Source organism: Aphelocoma coerulescens, chromosome 3, assembly GCF_041296385.1.
Source record: "Aphelocoma coerulescens isolate FSJ_1873_10779 chromosome 3, UR_Acoe_1.0, whole genome shotgun sequence".
Taxonomy (NCBI): domain Eukaryota; kingdom Metazoa; phylum Chordata; class Aves; order Passeriformes; family Corvidae; genus Aphelocoma; species Aphelocoma coerulescens.
The window spans coordinates 2,538,541-2,553,063 of record NC_091016.1 but is presented as its reverse complement, the minus strand read 5'-3'; the positions used below and the strand labels follow the sequence as shown (position 1 = coordinate 2,553,063).

At 50.2% G+C, this 14,523-nt stretch overlaps 1 protein-coding gene across 7 annotated transcripts; it reads left to right on the top strand.

Moving 5' to 3' along the window:
• Positions 1–232: 232 nt before the first annotated feature.
• On the top strand, positions 233–14,523 carry BUB1 (BUB1 mitotic checkpoint serine/threonine kinase). Of its 7 annotated transcripts, XM_069008788.1 has the most exons (28): positions 233–251; positions 409–522; positions 893–1,011; positions 1,619–2,167; positions 2,704–2,763; positions 2,963–3,107; positions 3,424–3,620; positions 4,113–4,153; positions 4,418–4,512; positions 4,821–4,867; positions 4,970–5,160; positions 5,338–5,486; positions 5,898–6,235; positions 6,907–6,959; positions 7,467–7,607; positions 8,367–8,462; positions 8,774–8,864; positions 9,240–9,315; positions 9,844–10,024; positions 10,508–10,586; positions 10,995–11,218; positions 11,636–11,776; positions 12,339–12,454; positions 13,076–13,237; positions 13,361–13,518; positions 13,601–13,778; positions 13,944–14,050; positions 14,225–14,523. In XM_069008788.1, exons 4-28 carry the CDS (start codon positions 2,118–2,120, stop codon positions 14,418–14,420), a joined length of 3,312 nt encoding a protein of 1,103 aa, XP_068864889.1. In that variant the 5' UTR covers positions 233–251; positions 409–522; positions 893–1,011; positions 1,619–2,117; the 3' UTR covers positions 14,421–14,523. The 7 variants fall into 7 exon arrangements, with proteins under 7 accessions (XP_068864889.1, XP_068864888.1, XP_068864894.1 ...); XM_069008787.1 differs by lacking the exon at positions 233–251 and having other exon boundaries at positions 339–522; XM_069008793.1 differs by lacking the exon at positions 233–251 and having other exon boundaries at positions 340–522; positions 6,045–6,235.

The window sequence follows — 14,523 nt, the reverse complement described above, 5'->3', positions numbered from 1 at the left end:
GGCTGCTCCCCAGCTCCTGCTGGATGCTCCGACCATCGTCCCTGGAGGGACACTCGGGATGCCCCCATTGCCCCTCTGGACCAGCAGCTCCCTGCACAGCTGTGCCCGGGGAACCCTCTGAGAGCGGCCTTTGGCAGGAACCGCCCCCTCCTCATCCTGGCCGGTCACACCTGGGGCTGCTGCGCCTTGGAGCGGGGGCTGAGGAGGAGAAAGCTCCTGCTGGTGGGCCCGGGGTCACCCATGGCAGGCAGGTGGGATGTGTTTAGAGGGATCTGCTGCATTCTTGTCCCCACTGGGCACTGCTCTGGCCTGGAGCGGATGGAGCACTGGGAAATGAGCCTGGGAATACTGAGATGGGCAATGCCAGTGAGGAAGTGCTGCCTTCATTCTGCTCATCGTTTCTTTCAGTATCTTTGTGTCGTTCATCTTGGAAGCTTTCTTTGTGGAATATTCCCTGGAGAAGAGTGAAGTGGAAACTGCCATTAAGCAGAAAATCCAGGAGCTGGGAATGGGAGTTCAAGAGTAAGCCCCCTAATGAATGTGGATGTGGCCAATTTGGCACCAGTGATGAGGGAAAAGCACCCTCTGTGTCGAGGTGTGAGCTGAGATTCCCCTTCCTCGTCACAAAGTTCTGGCTGATCTTCCTTAAAAATGGGGATTCCTCTTCCCTGACATGAAGTTCTGGCTCCTCTGCTGGTTTAAGTGCCAGTAGAAGGCCACTGGTGTTGGCTTTGCTGCCTCCCGTGGCTCTTCCAGCCCAGAGGACAGGAGAGATGCTGGAAAATAACCCCAGGGCTGGTGCTTGTCCTGCCCCACTGGGAACCCATCGCTGCTGGGCTCCCAGGGTAGGGTGTGCCCCCTTCCCAGGTAATTCCTGGCCCTTCCTGTGCAGGGATGAGCTCCGGGATGAGCAGCTCCTTGACAACATGGAGAGTGCGGAGCACGAGCTGGAGGGGGAAGGTGGAACAAAGCCACAGAGCAAAGGGCTGCTGTTCAAAATTGCCTCCAAACGTAAGTGTGACCCTCCAGGGGGTCCAGGCCCAAGGGTCCCAGCTCTTCCTTGGGAGAAGCTCCCGAGTCCTGCTGCTCCCTCGGGGCTATGAAAGCAGCCAAAACCCACCTGGAGCCTTTGGGACAACTGTGGACATTTGATGTTTGCTGTTTGTTTTTACTTCTGTAGCAGCTTCTCCTGTCCCACCTTGGCCCTTGTGTGTCCCTTGTCTTCATTAACCTCCCTCTGGAGACACTGCCCTGGTGGCCGAGGTCCTGCTGTGCCAAGACACCTGTTTTCCTTTCTCCCTCCTCTGTGGGCTTTGCGTTCCTGCTGCCTTGGATCACGGGGTGACTGTATCCTCCTTTGCTCTGGCTCGATGACTGTTCTCCTCCTTCTCTTGGCTTTCTTGCTGTACTGCAGGTATCCATTGTGTGGGAATAGAAGGGTTTAAAATCCCAGATAATGGCCTTATCCTCGAGAAGGGCTCACAGTACTTCAGGCAGGTGGGATGGAACAGCAGGGAATGTGATTTGGGGGATTTTCTTGCCTGTTTTAAAACAGCAACCTTGAAGGTATCCAGAGGAGCAGATCTGGTGCTTACAGGGAATTCTTTTGTCCCACCAGGATACAGGACAGTGGATGCTCTGCTGCAGCGCATGTTCGAGGCAGAGATACCCCTGGAGGAGGAAGGCCCTTCCTTTGAAGAGATCCTAAACTTGTCCCCCACCTCGGCTGTTCCCAGGAGCCCGAGTTCCGAGAGCGCGGCTTGAGGGGGGATCAGGGAATGGAGCTGATTCCCGGCTGTCCAGGTGTTCCCTGGCTGCTCCTACGCGTGGGGCCCGGGTTACACGGTGGGAACAAGCAGCTTTGTCTGTGAAGGAGCTTTATCTCACGTAAAGTCCTGTATAAACGTCTGGAATGCGGGGGGCAGTCGGAGTACCCGGCTGTGCCCGGAGAGGGACGGCGCCTGGGCAGTATGTTCTGGAATAACTCCTTCTTGTAACTGGAATTGTATCGCAGCGCTTTTCTATGCAGCTCTGTGGGCCGGTGTGTGCTGAACGAAGCGACTCTTCAGCGCAATAAATTCAGCAGTTCGGAAAAACCGTGGAATATCTCCGAGTTAATGACGGGACAGGGTTGGGGCTGCTCCCTGATAGCGTGCAAGGCTTGGAGGTGAGCAACGAGGCTGAGGAGAGGAGTGAGGGCTGCTCCTCGCGTGCGTTGCCCAGCGTTCCTCTTTTACTTCCCCATTCCTCATTTTGTGTCCCCTTTTCCCTTGGGGATGCGCCCGGGCCGCATTCCAGCGGCCGCCGTGGGAGCAGCACCTGCGGGCGGTGCGGTGGGCGGGGTTTCCCGCGTGATTGACGGGGTCAGCGGCCAATGGGAGGAAGGGGCGGGCCGAGGGCTGGCCAATAGCAGGCGGCGGGGGCTGCGCGCGGCCAGTTTGAATCGGCGGGAGCGGTTGGGGCGGGCGGGCATGGACGGGCCCGGGCGGTGAGCGGGAGAACGGGATGGGGAGCGGGAGAACGGGATGGGGAGCGGGATAGCGGGATGGGGAGCGGGATAACGGGATGGGGAGCGGCATTGGGGGGTGCCCCGTCCCCCTCAGCTGTGCAGATGCCGCAGCCGCGTGCGGCCGTGGGGGTGGCAGAGCCTCCGCCTGTCCCGGGCGCTTCCCACCGTCTCTGATCCCGGCTTCTTCTCTGCAGGGATTACGAGGCTCAGATCCGGAATTACCGAGGGCCTGACCCGCTGGAGCCGTGGGACAGGTGAGCTCGGCCCTGGCTCCGCGTGTCCCATCCCCGGCCTGGCTGGTGCCCCGTCCCTGCCCCGTCCCTGCCCCGTCCCTGCCCCGTCCCTGCCCCGTCCCTGCCCCGTCCCTGCCCCGTCCCTGCCCCGCTGTTGCCCCGTCCCTGCCCCGCTGTTGCCCCATCCCTGGCTCGGAGCTGACTCCGGAATGTTTTGCAGGTACCTGCAGTGGGCAGAGGAATGTCTCCCGCTCCAAGAGAAGCAGAGCCGCTGGCCCGGGCTCCTGGAGGAGCTGCTGAAGGTGTTCGTGGGCGACAAGAGGTACCACCAGGACCCGCGGTTTGTGAGCTACTGCGTCAAGCTGGTGGGTACAGCTGCGGTTTTTGGGGCATTAAACTGTCCTCAAATACTCATGCTGCAGTTCTGGGACTGCAAGGAGCTTTGGAAGGAGCAGGAGGCCTCAGGAATTCTGATCCTGTGCAGAACAGCTGAGTCTTGCTGGAGCACAGTGTGCTTTTTAAGCTGTGTAGCTTGAGGGATGTGTCTTAGCTGCTCTTATCCTTAGAAAATGATGCTTTCCTATGATGATAACTAAGAAATCCTAATGTTTTTTATTTTGCCTGCAATTCCCTTGGATGTTTTTGGAGGTGCTGATGGCTTTGTGCATTTGTGTTGGGCAGGCAGAGTTCATCTCTTCCCCTTGCCAGTACTTTGAGTACCTGCACGGGCAGGGAATCGGAGCCAAGACCTCGGATTTCTATCTGGCCTGGGCTCAGCTGCTCCTGAGGGAAGGCAACGTGCAGGGAGCAGGAGCTGTTCTCCAGAAAGGGCTCCTCAACCAGGCACAGCCCCGGGAGAACCTGCAGCAGCTCCACTGGTAATGCTGGGGCTTCTTCTACTTTATTCAGTGCTCATGGTGCTTATAATTAACCATGGGTAGCGTGTGGTTAATTGTCTTTTTCCTGTGTGCTTATTTTTGGTAAAGGGAGGTGGAAACTTAACAATGTTTATTTACTGTTCAGTATTTATTGGGTGTTTTGGGATGTATATTAAAAAATACCCCAGAGCGAAGCAAATTCTTGAGCTGAGTCTTGGAGTTTAGCATTTAATTCTGGGAAGTTAAATGGAAAAAACCAAAAGTAAAATGTAATGTACAACATAAAACAAATGCCCAATTCTGTTCTCCTGATGCCTCTTGCAAGCTGTAGTTTTGCAGCTCTGGAGATGTCCATATACAGTAAAAATCATGGTTTTCAGTGTTACATTTCATGGCATGATTGTACAAGGAAATCCAAGGTTGCTGGGAGGTGGGGAGGGGTGAGGGACAGGTGATTTCATGGTAATAACCGAGGGTTTTTTTGCAATTTAGCTCCCTGCAGAGTTATGATCCTCGGAATCCTCCTTTGCAAGGTGAGGATGAAGAGTCCTGTCTGATCTGTAGCTACACTAAATAAATTTTTTACCTCAGTGAGTGAGTTTTGTCACCGAAGAAAACAAATTCCCTGTAGAAACCCCTTCATTTCCCCTCTTTACCGAAAAAAATGCTTGAGGGCAACGTATCCAAAGCAAGTTATTAATTTTCCAGTGCTTCAAATTAATCAAAATTTACAAAGGAGCAAACGATTTTTACTCATTAATGAGTAGGAAATATTTCTATTATGTTTCTTGTGCCAGATGCTGCTGTTGTAAAACCACTTCAGACTTCCCATGCTGCAAATCAAATGGCTCCCCCAAAAGGTGTTTCAAGTCCTAATCCCTGCAAAAATCAGGTAAATAACGAATTATTTGCAAAAGATGTTTCATGGGGAGTTTAGGTTGCTGAGCTTGGCTGAATAAGGATAAAATAGAATGTGTGTATCTGGTGTATCTTAAAACTGACATTGAGATGATATTGCTGCTGTTTTCGTGCTGCAAGCATCACATCTCCATAGGAATGCCTCAGCTGGGAAGCACTGGGGTACGCTCAGTGGCCCGACACATTCCCAGAATTGCAGGAATAATATTAGCAATGGAGTCTGTGCCAGTTGTGCTGCTTGAATTTCATTTTATTTTTTGGTGTTTTATTTCCCTGCTTTAGGGTCTGGATGCTGCTGGTTCCCAGTCCTGTGCTGCTGGAAAAGAAGTGTAAGTGGTTGGGTGGTCCTTTGAAAGTCCCACTGTGGGAAAATGAGCTCTCTCCCAGGCCAAATCCCCCAAGCCTGGCCCTTTCCTCCCTTTCCCTCCCAGGAACTACGTGACCTACATCTCCAAGTCCGAGGTTGTGCCGAAGGCGCCGTCGGGTGCCACGGGGTGGGAGCAGGTCCCGATGTACGACAAGAACCTGCTCCTGTGCGAAGGCTCTGAGCTCTCCTTCGAGGAGCTGAGGGCCAAGAGATACTTCAGGAAATATGAGCTCCTCAGGAGGCAGCAGGAACTGGGTATCCTCCTTTTTCCAGCTCTCCAAAGGGCTGTTTCCTGGCTAAGCTCATCCTTTGGGCTCCTCTATTCAATGCCACATCAGTGGTGCCTCTCCTGAGGCGCCAGGAGGCAGAGTGAGCCATCAGTGTGTTGTACAGACCATGTATATTCATTTCATACCGTTGTTTAATCCTCAGAGGAGGAGAAGAAAGACTCCATGAAGAAAAAGGAGTCGGCAGTCCTGGAGCTCCAAGCCCTGCAGCAGAAGCTGGACCAGCTGACCCAGCTCTCCAGAAGCCTGGAGGAAACGAGACTGGAACCAGCAGCTGAGCCAAATCAGAGGCTGGTGAGTGGGTTCTGGGATGGACAGGAATGCTCTGCCTGGGCGTATTGCACAAAATCCAGCTGTGCTGTAGGAGCCAGTGCTGGTTGTTAACCCAGTCTGGAGGCTGAGGCTGCCATACCAGTGTGGAAACCTGACACAACTTGCAACACGCAGATTTTAAAGGTTTCACCCCAAAGTGTGGCTTTGCTTCTCCACAGTTTAGTTTGAGGTGCAGATGGATGTTCCCTTGTGTTCTGGGCATGTGGAACTGACAGGGAAAATAGGAATGGCTGTACTTGGGGGGGGATTTTGAGGGTTTCTCATCCCTAAAGGTTCTGTTATGTTCTGGCCGTGTGGAACTGGCAGGGAAAACGGGAATGGCTGCATTTGGGGGGAATTTGGGTGTCACAGAACATTTCTCATCCCTAAAAGGTGCCCCCACCTGTGAGGCCCAGCACATCCCACGTGCCAGGAAACTGGATGGCACCTGCTCCAGGGCTGGATGTGCCAAAGTCCCAAGCTCTGGTGCTGGAGCAGCCCCAGTTCCAGGTGCCACTAGCCACCACTCCCACCCCGCAGCCAGCGAAGCCTCTCGGTGACTGCACCCCAGCTGCCTCCCCCTGGGAAGCACCAGAGGAGAAGGACCCAGCTGGAGCTCGGGCAGAGCTTGGAGAGCTCCAGAAGAGTTTGCTGCACCCTCCCTTCAGCGCTGCTCCAGCTCAGGAACGGGCTCATCCCGACCCAGCTCTGCCTCAGAGTACAGGAGAACTGTGAGTGTGAACAGGCTCCTCCTCTGCAATTGTGTCCTCAGGCTCCACACTGGGAGCTGGGAATTAGCTAAAAAGAAGCCTTTCTTCCCCTTCTGGAAAAAAAACCTGACCTGAAACCAGTATTTATTAAGCTTAGATCAAACTTGGTACTCATAGCCATTTTTAATTCCTTTTACCCCGTGGTTTAATTGCAATAAGAGGAAAGTCAGTGCATAATGCCTGGCTGGCCCTGGCATGCCTGGAATAAACCCCAGGAAGAGCTTTGCTCCTGCAGATCCCACTCCAAGGTCTCCAGAGAAAGATTAAAAAGTGCTGGTATTTCTCTCCTGCACTTTTGCTGTGGGACTTGGCCACGAAATTGGGGTGCAAAGGGAGAAACCCAGGCTGGCAAAGCAAGGGTGGCTCAGTGGACTTGGCCAAGGTGGGAACAGTTATTCACCCACATTCTGGAATTCCCTGGGGGCAAACTGTGTCCGAGGAGAGCATTTGATGCATTTTAAGCTTTTTAAAGGACTCTGCTGCATCCCAGGATATTGGCAGCTGCAGGACAAGCTTTCTGGGGTGATCTTTGATAATAGTCTAAAGGACCTCTCACTTCCTTGAAATAGGGATTAAAATGGGATTTAAATAGCTTTTATTCCAAGGTAATGTTGTGACTCTTTCTTCTGAAGGTCCCCTAACAAGGGATCCACTGGATTAACTCCTGCTGTGCATGTGAAGGAAGGTGAGGAACCTTTGGAAGAAGACCGATGCCATCGGCATGCCTGTTCCCAGCTGGGAATCGTTAATTGCATGTGGACACCAGTTCCAACCCTGGAAAAGCTTCCTGACTTCCCAAACTCCATCCCTGCATGTTTGGGCAGGGTCTCTCTATCCATTCCATGGATCCAGTCCCTGTTCCCACGTTCTGAGCAGTTCCTTTTGGAGCTAGTTGGGAATCACTGTTTGTCCTCGCTGGCTTCCTTCTTCACTTTCTGTGTTGGGACAGAGCATTCCTGGGAATTGCAGGTGGATTCCTTGGAGGTCACCCAGCTGTCCCAAGTCCCTCTTGCCCTCCAGGACAGCCTCCCTTGGGAATCTGCCATGCAAACCTCTGAACAAGCCAAAATCTCTCCCCAAATTCTGCGTCGCTGCTGCCCCTCTTGTTTACTTCCCTCACTAACATTTTGCTGGAATGCTCATAAAAAATCCCAGGCTCCTTCAGGAATGATCTTGCCATTGTCTTTTCCAGCCTCCAGAGCTGGGAATTCCTCCTTTGCCTCTGGAAATATTTCCCAAGCCACCCCCAACACCTCACTGGGAGGAGCAGTGGGGACAACAACGCCCTTCAAGGTGCAGCCGTCGCCCACGGTCCACACGAAGGAAGCCTTGGGTAAGGACTGGAATAAAGTTTTCCTTCCCTTGGCGTCAGTGGGGTCTTCCCTGGAAATGGTAATGGAGCCTTTTCTAGCCAAGGGAGCTGTCTAGGGATGGGCATGTGCACCATTCAAAGAGGAAAATAACATAAAATCATTAATTGTCTGTGGGGATATTGTCTGTGTGACCCAAAACCTGACCAGAAATGGATGTTGTAACAACATCCCAGCAGCCACATCCCACCAATTCCTGGATAAATCACTGCCAGGCTTCTTTGGGAGTGAGTGGCTTGTGTCAGGGAATCCTGTTTGGGAGGTGAAGACCTAAACCACACTAATTTGGAAGCTCATAGTCAGCTCTGGTTGATGCTGAGCTGAATAAAAACAAAAAAATAAACCCCAAAAGTTTGTGGCATTCATTAGTCTTCCAAATATCTAAGTTTTAAAAAAATCTAAGAAATTAAAGGAGGATTTGCTCCCTTAGGGAACTTGGAATTTGACCTTGGAGAGCAAATAAAAAGGGCCAAGTGTGTGTTGGCCAAATTGGCCCTTCCTGTGTCTGTTCAGTTGTCTGGGGTGTTTAAATGCAAGAGGGAGGAGCAATTGGTTATTGACCGCAGATAAATTATAAGGATGTTATTATTAATTAGCATTGAAGGCTGTTAGAGTTAATTGGCATTTGATTTGACGACTACACAATGGAAGAACCTCTGAAAATTTCTTTTTCTGGGAGTGTTGTTTATTATTTATTCCTTTATTATTTCTTTCTTTCTTAGGTGTTCTCATGGATATGTTCCAAACACCCTTCTTGCCTGAGCCATCTGCCCTGGAAGACAGCGAGGAACAATTTGAAGCCTTTTGCAAAAGAAGTGGTGTGTGCTCTTTATTTTCTCAGTCCATGGAATTCCATCCTTTATTTCCCATTGTCGCCTCCCACCAGTCCTTGCTGGAAGAGCGATGCCAGTCTGAACCCCAGGAGCTTACAAGAGTGAGATTTCATAACTGGGTTCAGGCTGGAAAAATCTTCTTTCCAAGAGTTCATAGGAAAGGTGATTGGAGTGGGAACTCTGCAGGTGCAGCTGGATGGAGCCCTGAGCATCACGTGCCTGGACAGGGGGGAGAATGTGGCTGTTTAAATAATCTTTATTGGGTGAAGATAACCCCTCTTATCTCTTATTTGCAGAGCCTGGTGGATGTTTGAAAACCAACATTGTTGTCCCTGTCACTCCTGCATTTGCCATCTTTGAGGATGAGGAGGAGAAGGAGAACAGCAGGTAAGGAGGGAAAAAGGAGCAGCTGAGCTCAGCTCCTTAAAAATCACGGAGCAAATTGATCCCTTTCCATGAGACTTTGCTGTGGCTGTGCCAGGATTGGCTCAGATACAACTTGTGGCAGCTGCCTGGAGTGGCAGGAGAAAAGCAGGAGTTGCTACTCTGGGATTGCACAACTTCCCTGTTTGGACAGTGCTTGGAAGCTCCTCATTCTCCAGAGAACTTGGGGATAACTGAGCTGCTGCAGCTTCTCCAAGTCACTGCGAATGGGGCTCTTAAAATAAAAGTAAAAATTCAGGTTAAAACAAACAAACCTCTGTCATGCCTGGCAAAGCTCCTGGGGAAAAGCTGTTCTAAACTTTTGGGGTCATTTTTCAGGATCCCACAGCACAAGAGCAAACCAGAAGAGCCCAGAACTTTTGGAGAACGTCCCTTGACCGACTGTGCAGCAGAAGTGAGTGGTGATCCTGCAGGGATTAGCCTTGGAAGTTGGTTATTCACTTATGAGGGTTGCCAGTGTGGGTGGATTCACCTCTGTTCTATCCCAGTCCCACAGTATCCTTAGGAATGATGCCTAGCTGAAGGCTGGATACCTTTTCCCATTTCCTGCCACCAGGATGAGCTTTTTTGATTGTTGATTGACAGAAAACTGATGGAGAACTCCACCTCTCAAATGTGTGGATTTGGCATCAGTTTGGGGGAGGAAGAGACATTTCATCTTCCAGCAGCCACCTCGCAGCTTCCATAGCCAAGGAGATGGATAAAACTTGGATAGAAATGATCCCTTCCCAGGGATTAGCTTTTCCAGGCTCTCATGGCAATTTTGGGTAGTCTGGTATTTTGCTGTGGCTTTGATTATTACCAACATTTAGACCTAGTCTAAAACTATGGAAACATGGGATTTAGGTTATATTTCAGGATAACTTGGATGGTTTAATTTTAAATCTCGTTTTTTTTGGTTTTTTTTTTCCTTCCTGCCTAGGAAGAAATGGGAACCACGGAATTCCTGCGGGATGATTACACGGTGTGGAATGGCCCCTGCAGAAACAAAGCCCTGGCTCCCAGTCCAGACAACACCAGGGACTTTGCCCGAGCTGCCCGGCTCATGTCCACACCCTTTAATTACCTGGCAGCTCCTTCGAGGCCCCCTTTGGAGGACAGAGGTAAAATAAGGACTATTTTGGGTGGAAAACATTGAATTTGGTGCCTCATGACTCCATTTCTGCCCAAATCCCACCCAAGTGTGGCTCCCACTGCTGTCACTCCTGAGTCCACATTCCCTGTGGAACAGGAGCTCACCAGCTCTCCAAGGATTTTTAACTGGGATAAGAGGAGGTGGTGAGGGACAAGAGGCTTTTTGTGTCCAGCTGCTGCTGTGAACCATTCCAAGGGGTTGGGAATATCCAAACATTTGCTGAATCCCATCTGGGAGCACCTCTATGCTGCTCTGCACATTTTAAGTCTTGGAATCTGCTCCCTGGAGAAATCCAGCTTTTATTTTAACTTGGATGTTTGAAATGAGGCTTTGTTGAGTTCTGGTTTTTGTGGCAGCAGCTTTCAGAGCTGCTGGGTGAGAATACTCAAAATATTCCTGCTTTTGGGGAAATAAACATTGATTTGCTCTTGTTGCTGTTCCCTTCGTTCAGCCTGTGAGGAAAATTTGCCTCAAATGGATTTGGAGTTCTCTGGAGAACTACACAGGCAGCCAAAGGCCAAGAAGTTAAGGTATACTGCTCCCAGTCCAAGTTTTCCAAGGTTTTCCACTGTGTTTGTGTCAGCCTGGCTCTGCCCAACACTCATCCCATCACTCTGGGGGTAAATGGACCTGGGTTTGGTGACCATGCCCCAGAAAGCCTTCCAGGATTTAAGTTTTGCCTCACTGAAATTAAAAACTAACTGGCCAAAAATCCACTGTTTTCTTCTCTTGATGAACTTGGACATGAATGGGTAACACGGCTTGACCAAATCTAGTTTTCCTAAGAAAATTCCATTTTATTCACCTCAGTGTTGGCCATGGTGGCATTTGACACATTTTTGCTCCCCGAAGGTGTTAAACCACCAAGGCAGAAGGTTAATAATATAATCCTATGTTAATATTATTAATAATTAATTGTATTTTGTTTAAATCCATAGGCCTATTCTTGAACACATCCCTGAACAGAGAGAGCTTCATGGAAACCTTCTGAAACAAGGGACTGGAATCCAGGGAATTGCTGCAGCTGCTTCCCAACGACTGCATGAGGAGACAGCTCCAAGCAGAACTGGATATTCCTCCTCCCTTGGAGTGGATAGAACTTCCCAGGAGAGGCTGTGTGGAGCTGGGCAGGACAGGACAGCCCGGACTGGGAGACCTGCAGGTACCCAGCATTCCCTGGTTTTCTTCCCTGGATTCCAAGGGCAGTGCTTTGTGCACTGGAGGGAGCGATTCCATGATTACTGCAAGGAGGTTGCTGCTCACCTGCAAGGATTGTGAGGAGGGATGAGTGTGGGTTGTACCTGGATTGCACATTGCTGTGGATACTCCAGAGTACAGGAATACTTGGAATCCTGACAGGTTCTGGGCTCACTGAGGCTCAAACACTTTGGGAAACTCTGGATTTCTGGGCAGGTGCAAAAGCTGGAGTGTGAAAATCAAGGAATGCTTCACTTATCCCTCCTGGGGTTTTTTTGGTTTATTATTTTCTTTAAGTCAGTGATGCTCATTCAAGCCCAAGCTTGTGTTACTTCCTTGGAATGCCACCCAGAGCTTAAACACTTCCCTTTTTTCCATGAAGTCCTTGTTGAGAACCCTTGGGACACGGAATTGGTTGGCAAGTTCTTGTCGGAGCTTCCGAAACCGCTCCACACCTACGCCAACTACTTTGAGTGGAAATCTCCTCTTCCATCCATCAAACTGAAGGCTGAACTCTCACTGGGTAAGAGCTCCTTCCAACTCTTCATGGAAAGCATTTCTTGAAACTTTTTATGGGAAAACTTCTTGGAAGTATCTGGGAATTCAGCTTCCTTCTGTGTGTATATCCAGATTATCTCAGCCTCAGGTTGGGAATTAGGCCTGGGGTTGGCCTGTTTGTCTTTTGTAGCATGAGCCTGTTGGATGAGGCATTTTTCCCAGTTTTCCCTGTAAACTGGGCCATAGCTCTCCAGCTTTGTGTGGAACAGCAGCGGGCCCGTGTCAACAAAAGCTGTAGGACAGGGATTGCAACATCCCTGTGGGACTTAAACATTAGTGTTTACTTTTCAGGGCATGCCCTTTGGAATTTGACTGCTTCCAGGGGGTCAAGCAAAAATAGAAACACTGGGGTTGAGTGTGTGTCACTTCCAGCACTCCTGCTCTGTCCTGTTCCTAGCAGGAAGAAATTTTTAGGGAAGAACTTGATCTAGGATTAAATAATTCATTTAGGCTGGTGCTCTTCTCTTTTTTCTCCTGTTTTTCCTCTGTGGAGTTGGCAGGCAGGATTTAATGATAATCTTTTAAAGGTTCCAGCTCATTCCACATGGATTGCTTGGTCGGAGAGGGAGCTTTTGCCCAAGTCTATCAAGCTTCCATCCTGGATGCCAGCAACCCTCGGAACAATCAGAAAGTGATATTCAAGGTCAGTGGTGTTGGGCCACAACAGTTCTCCTGGAATAATTCTGGAGTCTGACCTTCCCCCTGGGTGGATTCACACACATCCTTGGCCTTTCCATGTCAGATCTGCCTCTGGCATCTTTTTATGGATCTTTTCTCCAACATTTAGTCCTTCAGGAAAAAATTAAAGCCCTTCTTTAACCTCTGGAGAGAAACTTTTTCAGGACAGAAGGTGATTTATGTTTTCTTTGGAGCATCAGGGATACACAGAGTGTGTGGAATTGTAGCATGGGATTGAAGTCTTGATTTGAGAAGATTAATGATGGAGTTTATCATCCTGAGGTTAATTACTGTGAGGGTGGGGAGGCCCTGGCACAGCTTTCCCAGAGCTGTGGCTGCCCCATCCCTGGAAGTGTCCAAGGCCAGGCTGGACATTGGGGCTTGGAGCAACCTGGGGAAGAGGGAAAGTGTGCCATGGCAGGGGGTGCAAATGGATCATCTTAAGTTCCTTCCCAACCCAAACCATTCTGGGATAAGGGAAGATGCCTGATCTGCCATTAAAAACCAGCAACAAAACCCAACCTGAGAGGAACTCCAGCTTCTAACACTCCCAGATTTTCCCAGGAAATCCCCCTCTTTCTTCCAGGTCCAGAAACCTGCCAACCCTTGGGAGTTCTACATTGCCAGCCAGCTGCTGGAGAGGCTGAGCCCCAGCGTGCGCCACCTCTACATCCACTTCTATTCCGCCCATTTCTTCTCCAACGGCAGCATTTTGGTGGGGGAGCTCCACAACTACGGAACGCTGCTCGTGAGTGCCACCAGCTTCTGCTCTGGAGCATCTCTGCTCTTTGGGAGTGTTTCCTGCACTTGATTTGCCTTCTTTTGGGGATATGTTGTTCTTTAATCCATGCTGTGTGTCTCTGACTTCCAGAATGCCGTCAACATTTACAAGAAGCTCCCGGAGAAGGTGATGCCCCAAGCCCTCGTCATCTACTTTGCTGTCAAAATCCTTCACATGGTGGAGGAGCTGCACAGCTGCAAAATCATCCACGGGGACATCAAACCTGACAACTTCATCCTGGGAGAAAGGCAAGTGTCTCCTGTTGTCACCAGGTGCCACCATATGGGAGCCTGGAGACACTGAGGGGGTTGTTTCTTGTTGTGGTTGAAGGTTCCTGGACAACGACACGTGTGACATTGATGGGCTCTGCCATGGCCTGACCCTCATTGACCTGGGTCAGAGCATCGACATGAAGCTCTTTCCTGAGGGAACAGCCTTCACTGCCAGGTGTGAAACATCTGGGTTCCAGTGTGTGGAAATGCTGACAAACAAACCATGGAACTACCAGGTAAGGGACGGCCTGAAATCTCGGAGCTTCCTGCACACCAAAAAATTGGACTCTACCAGAGTTGTAGCCTCTTGCAGAGCTTCTCCCTCTCCACGGGGTGTTTTCAGCTCCGTTTCAGTGCTCTGGGTGTGTTTTTGACACGGAACTGGTGTGGTTTTGGTTCAGACAGACTACTTTGGGATCGCAGCCACGGTGTACTGCCTGCTCTTCGGGACCTACATGCGCCTCAAGGACGACAATGGGGTCTGGAAGCCTGAGGGAACCTTCAGGAGGTAGGTGTCCAAAATATTCTCCAAACCTTTGCCTAGGTTTCCTAGAAACCCACGTTTAGTACCACATTCGAGGCTGGTTCTGTCACAGCTTTTCTAACTGGGAGTAGAGCAAAAATGAGTATTTTAACAGCTGAATTTAGCACTTCTTGGATGGGTTTTTGTCCTTTTTTGCAGGCTTGCCAATGCTGACCTGTGGAAAGAGTTCTTTGAGAGCTTGCTGAACATTCCCAGCTGCCACAACCTGCCTTCCCTCAGAGTCCTGCGCCAGAAGCTCAAGGATTTATTTTGCAGGTCCTATGCGAAGGAAATCAAGTTCCTTCGGAACAGACTCATCGTGCTGCTCATCGAGCACAAACGCTCCCGGAAATAAGGGTTGAGTTTGCACAGTTTCCACGGACTTGGGGTTTTATGGATTTCGAATCTTTTTGTACTAACTAGGTTTTAAATAATAAATGGGTTTGGGGTTGACTTCA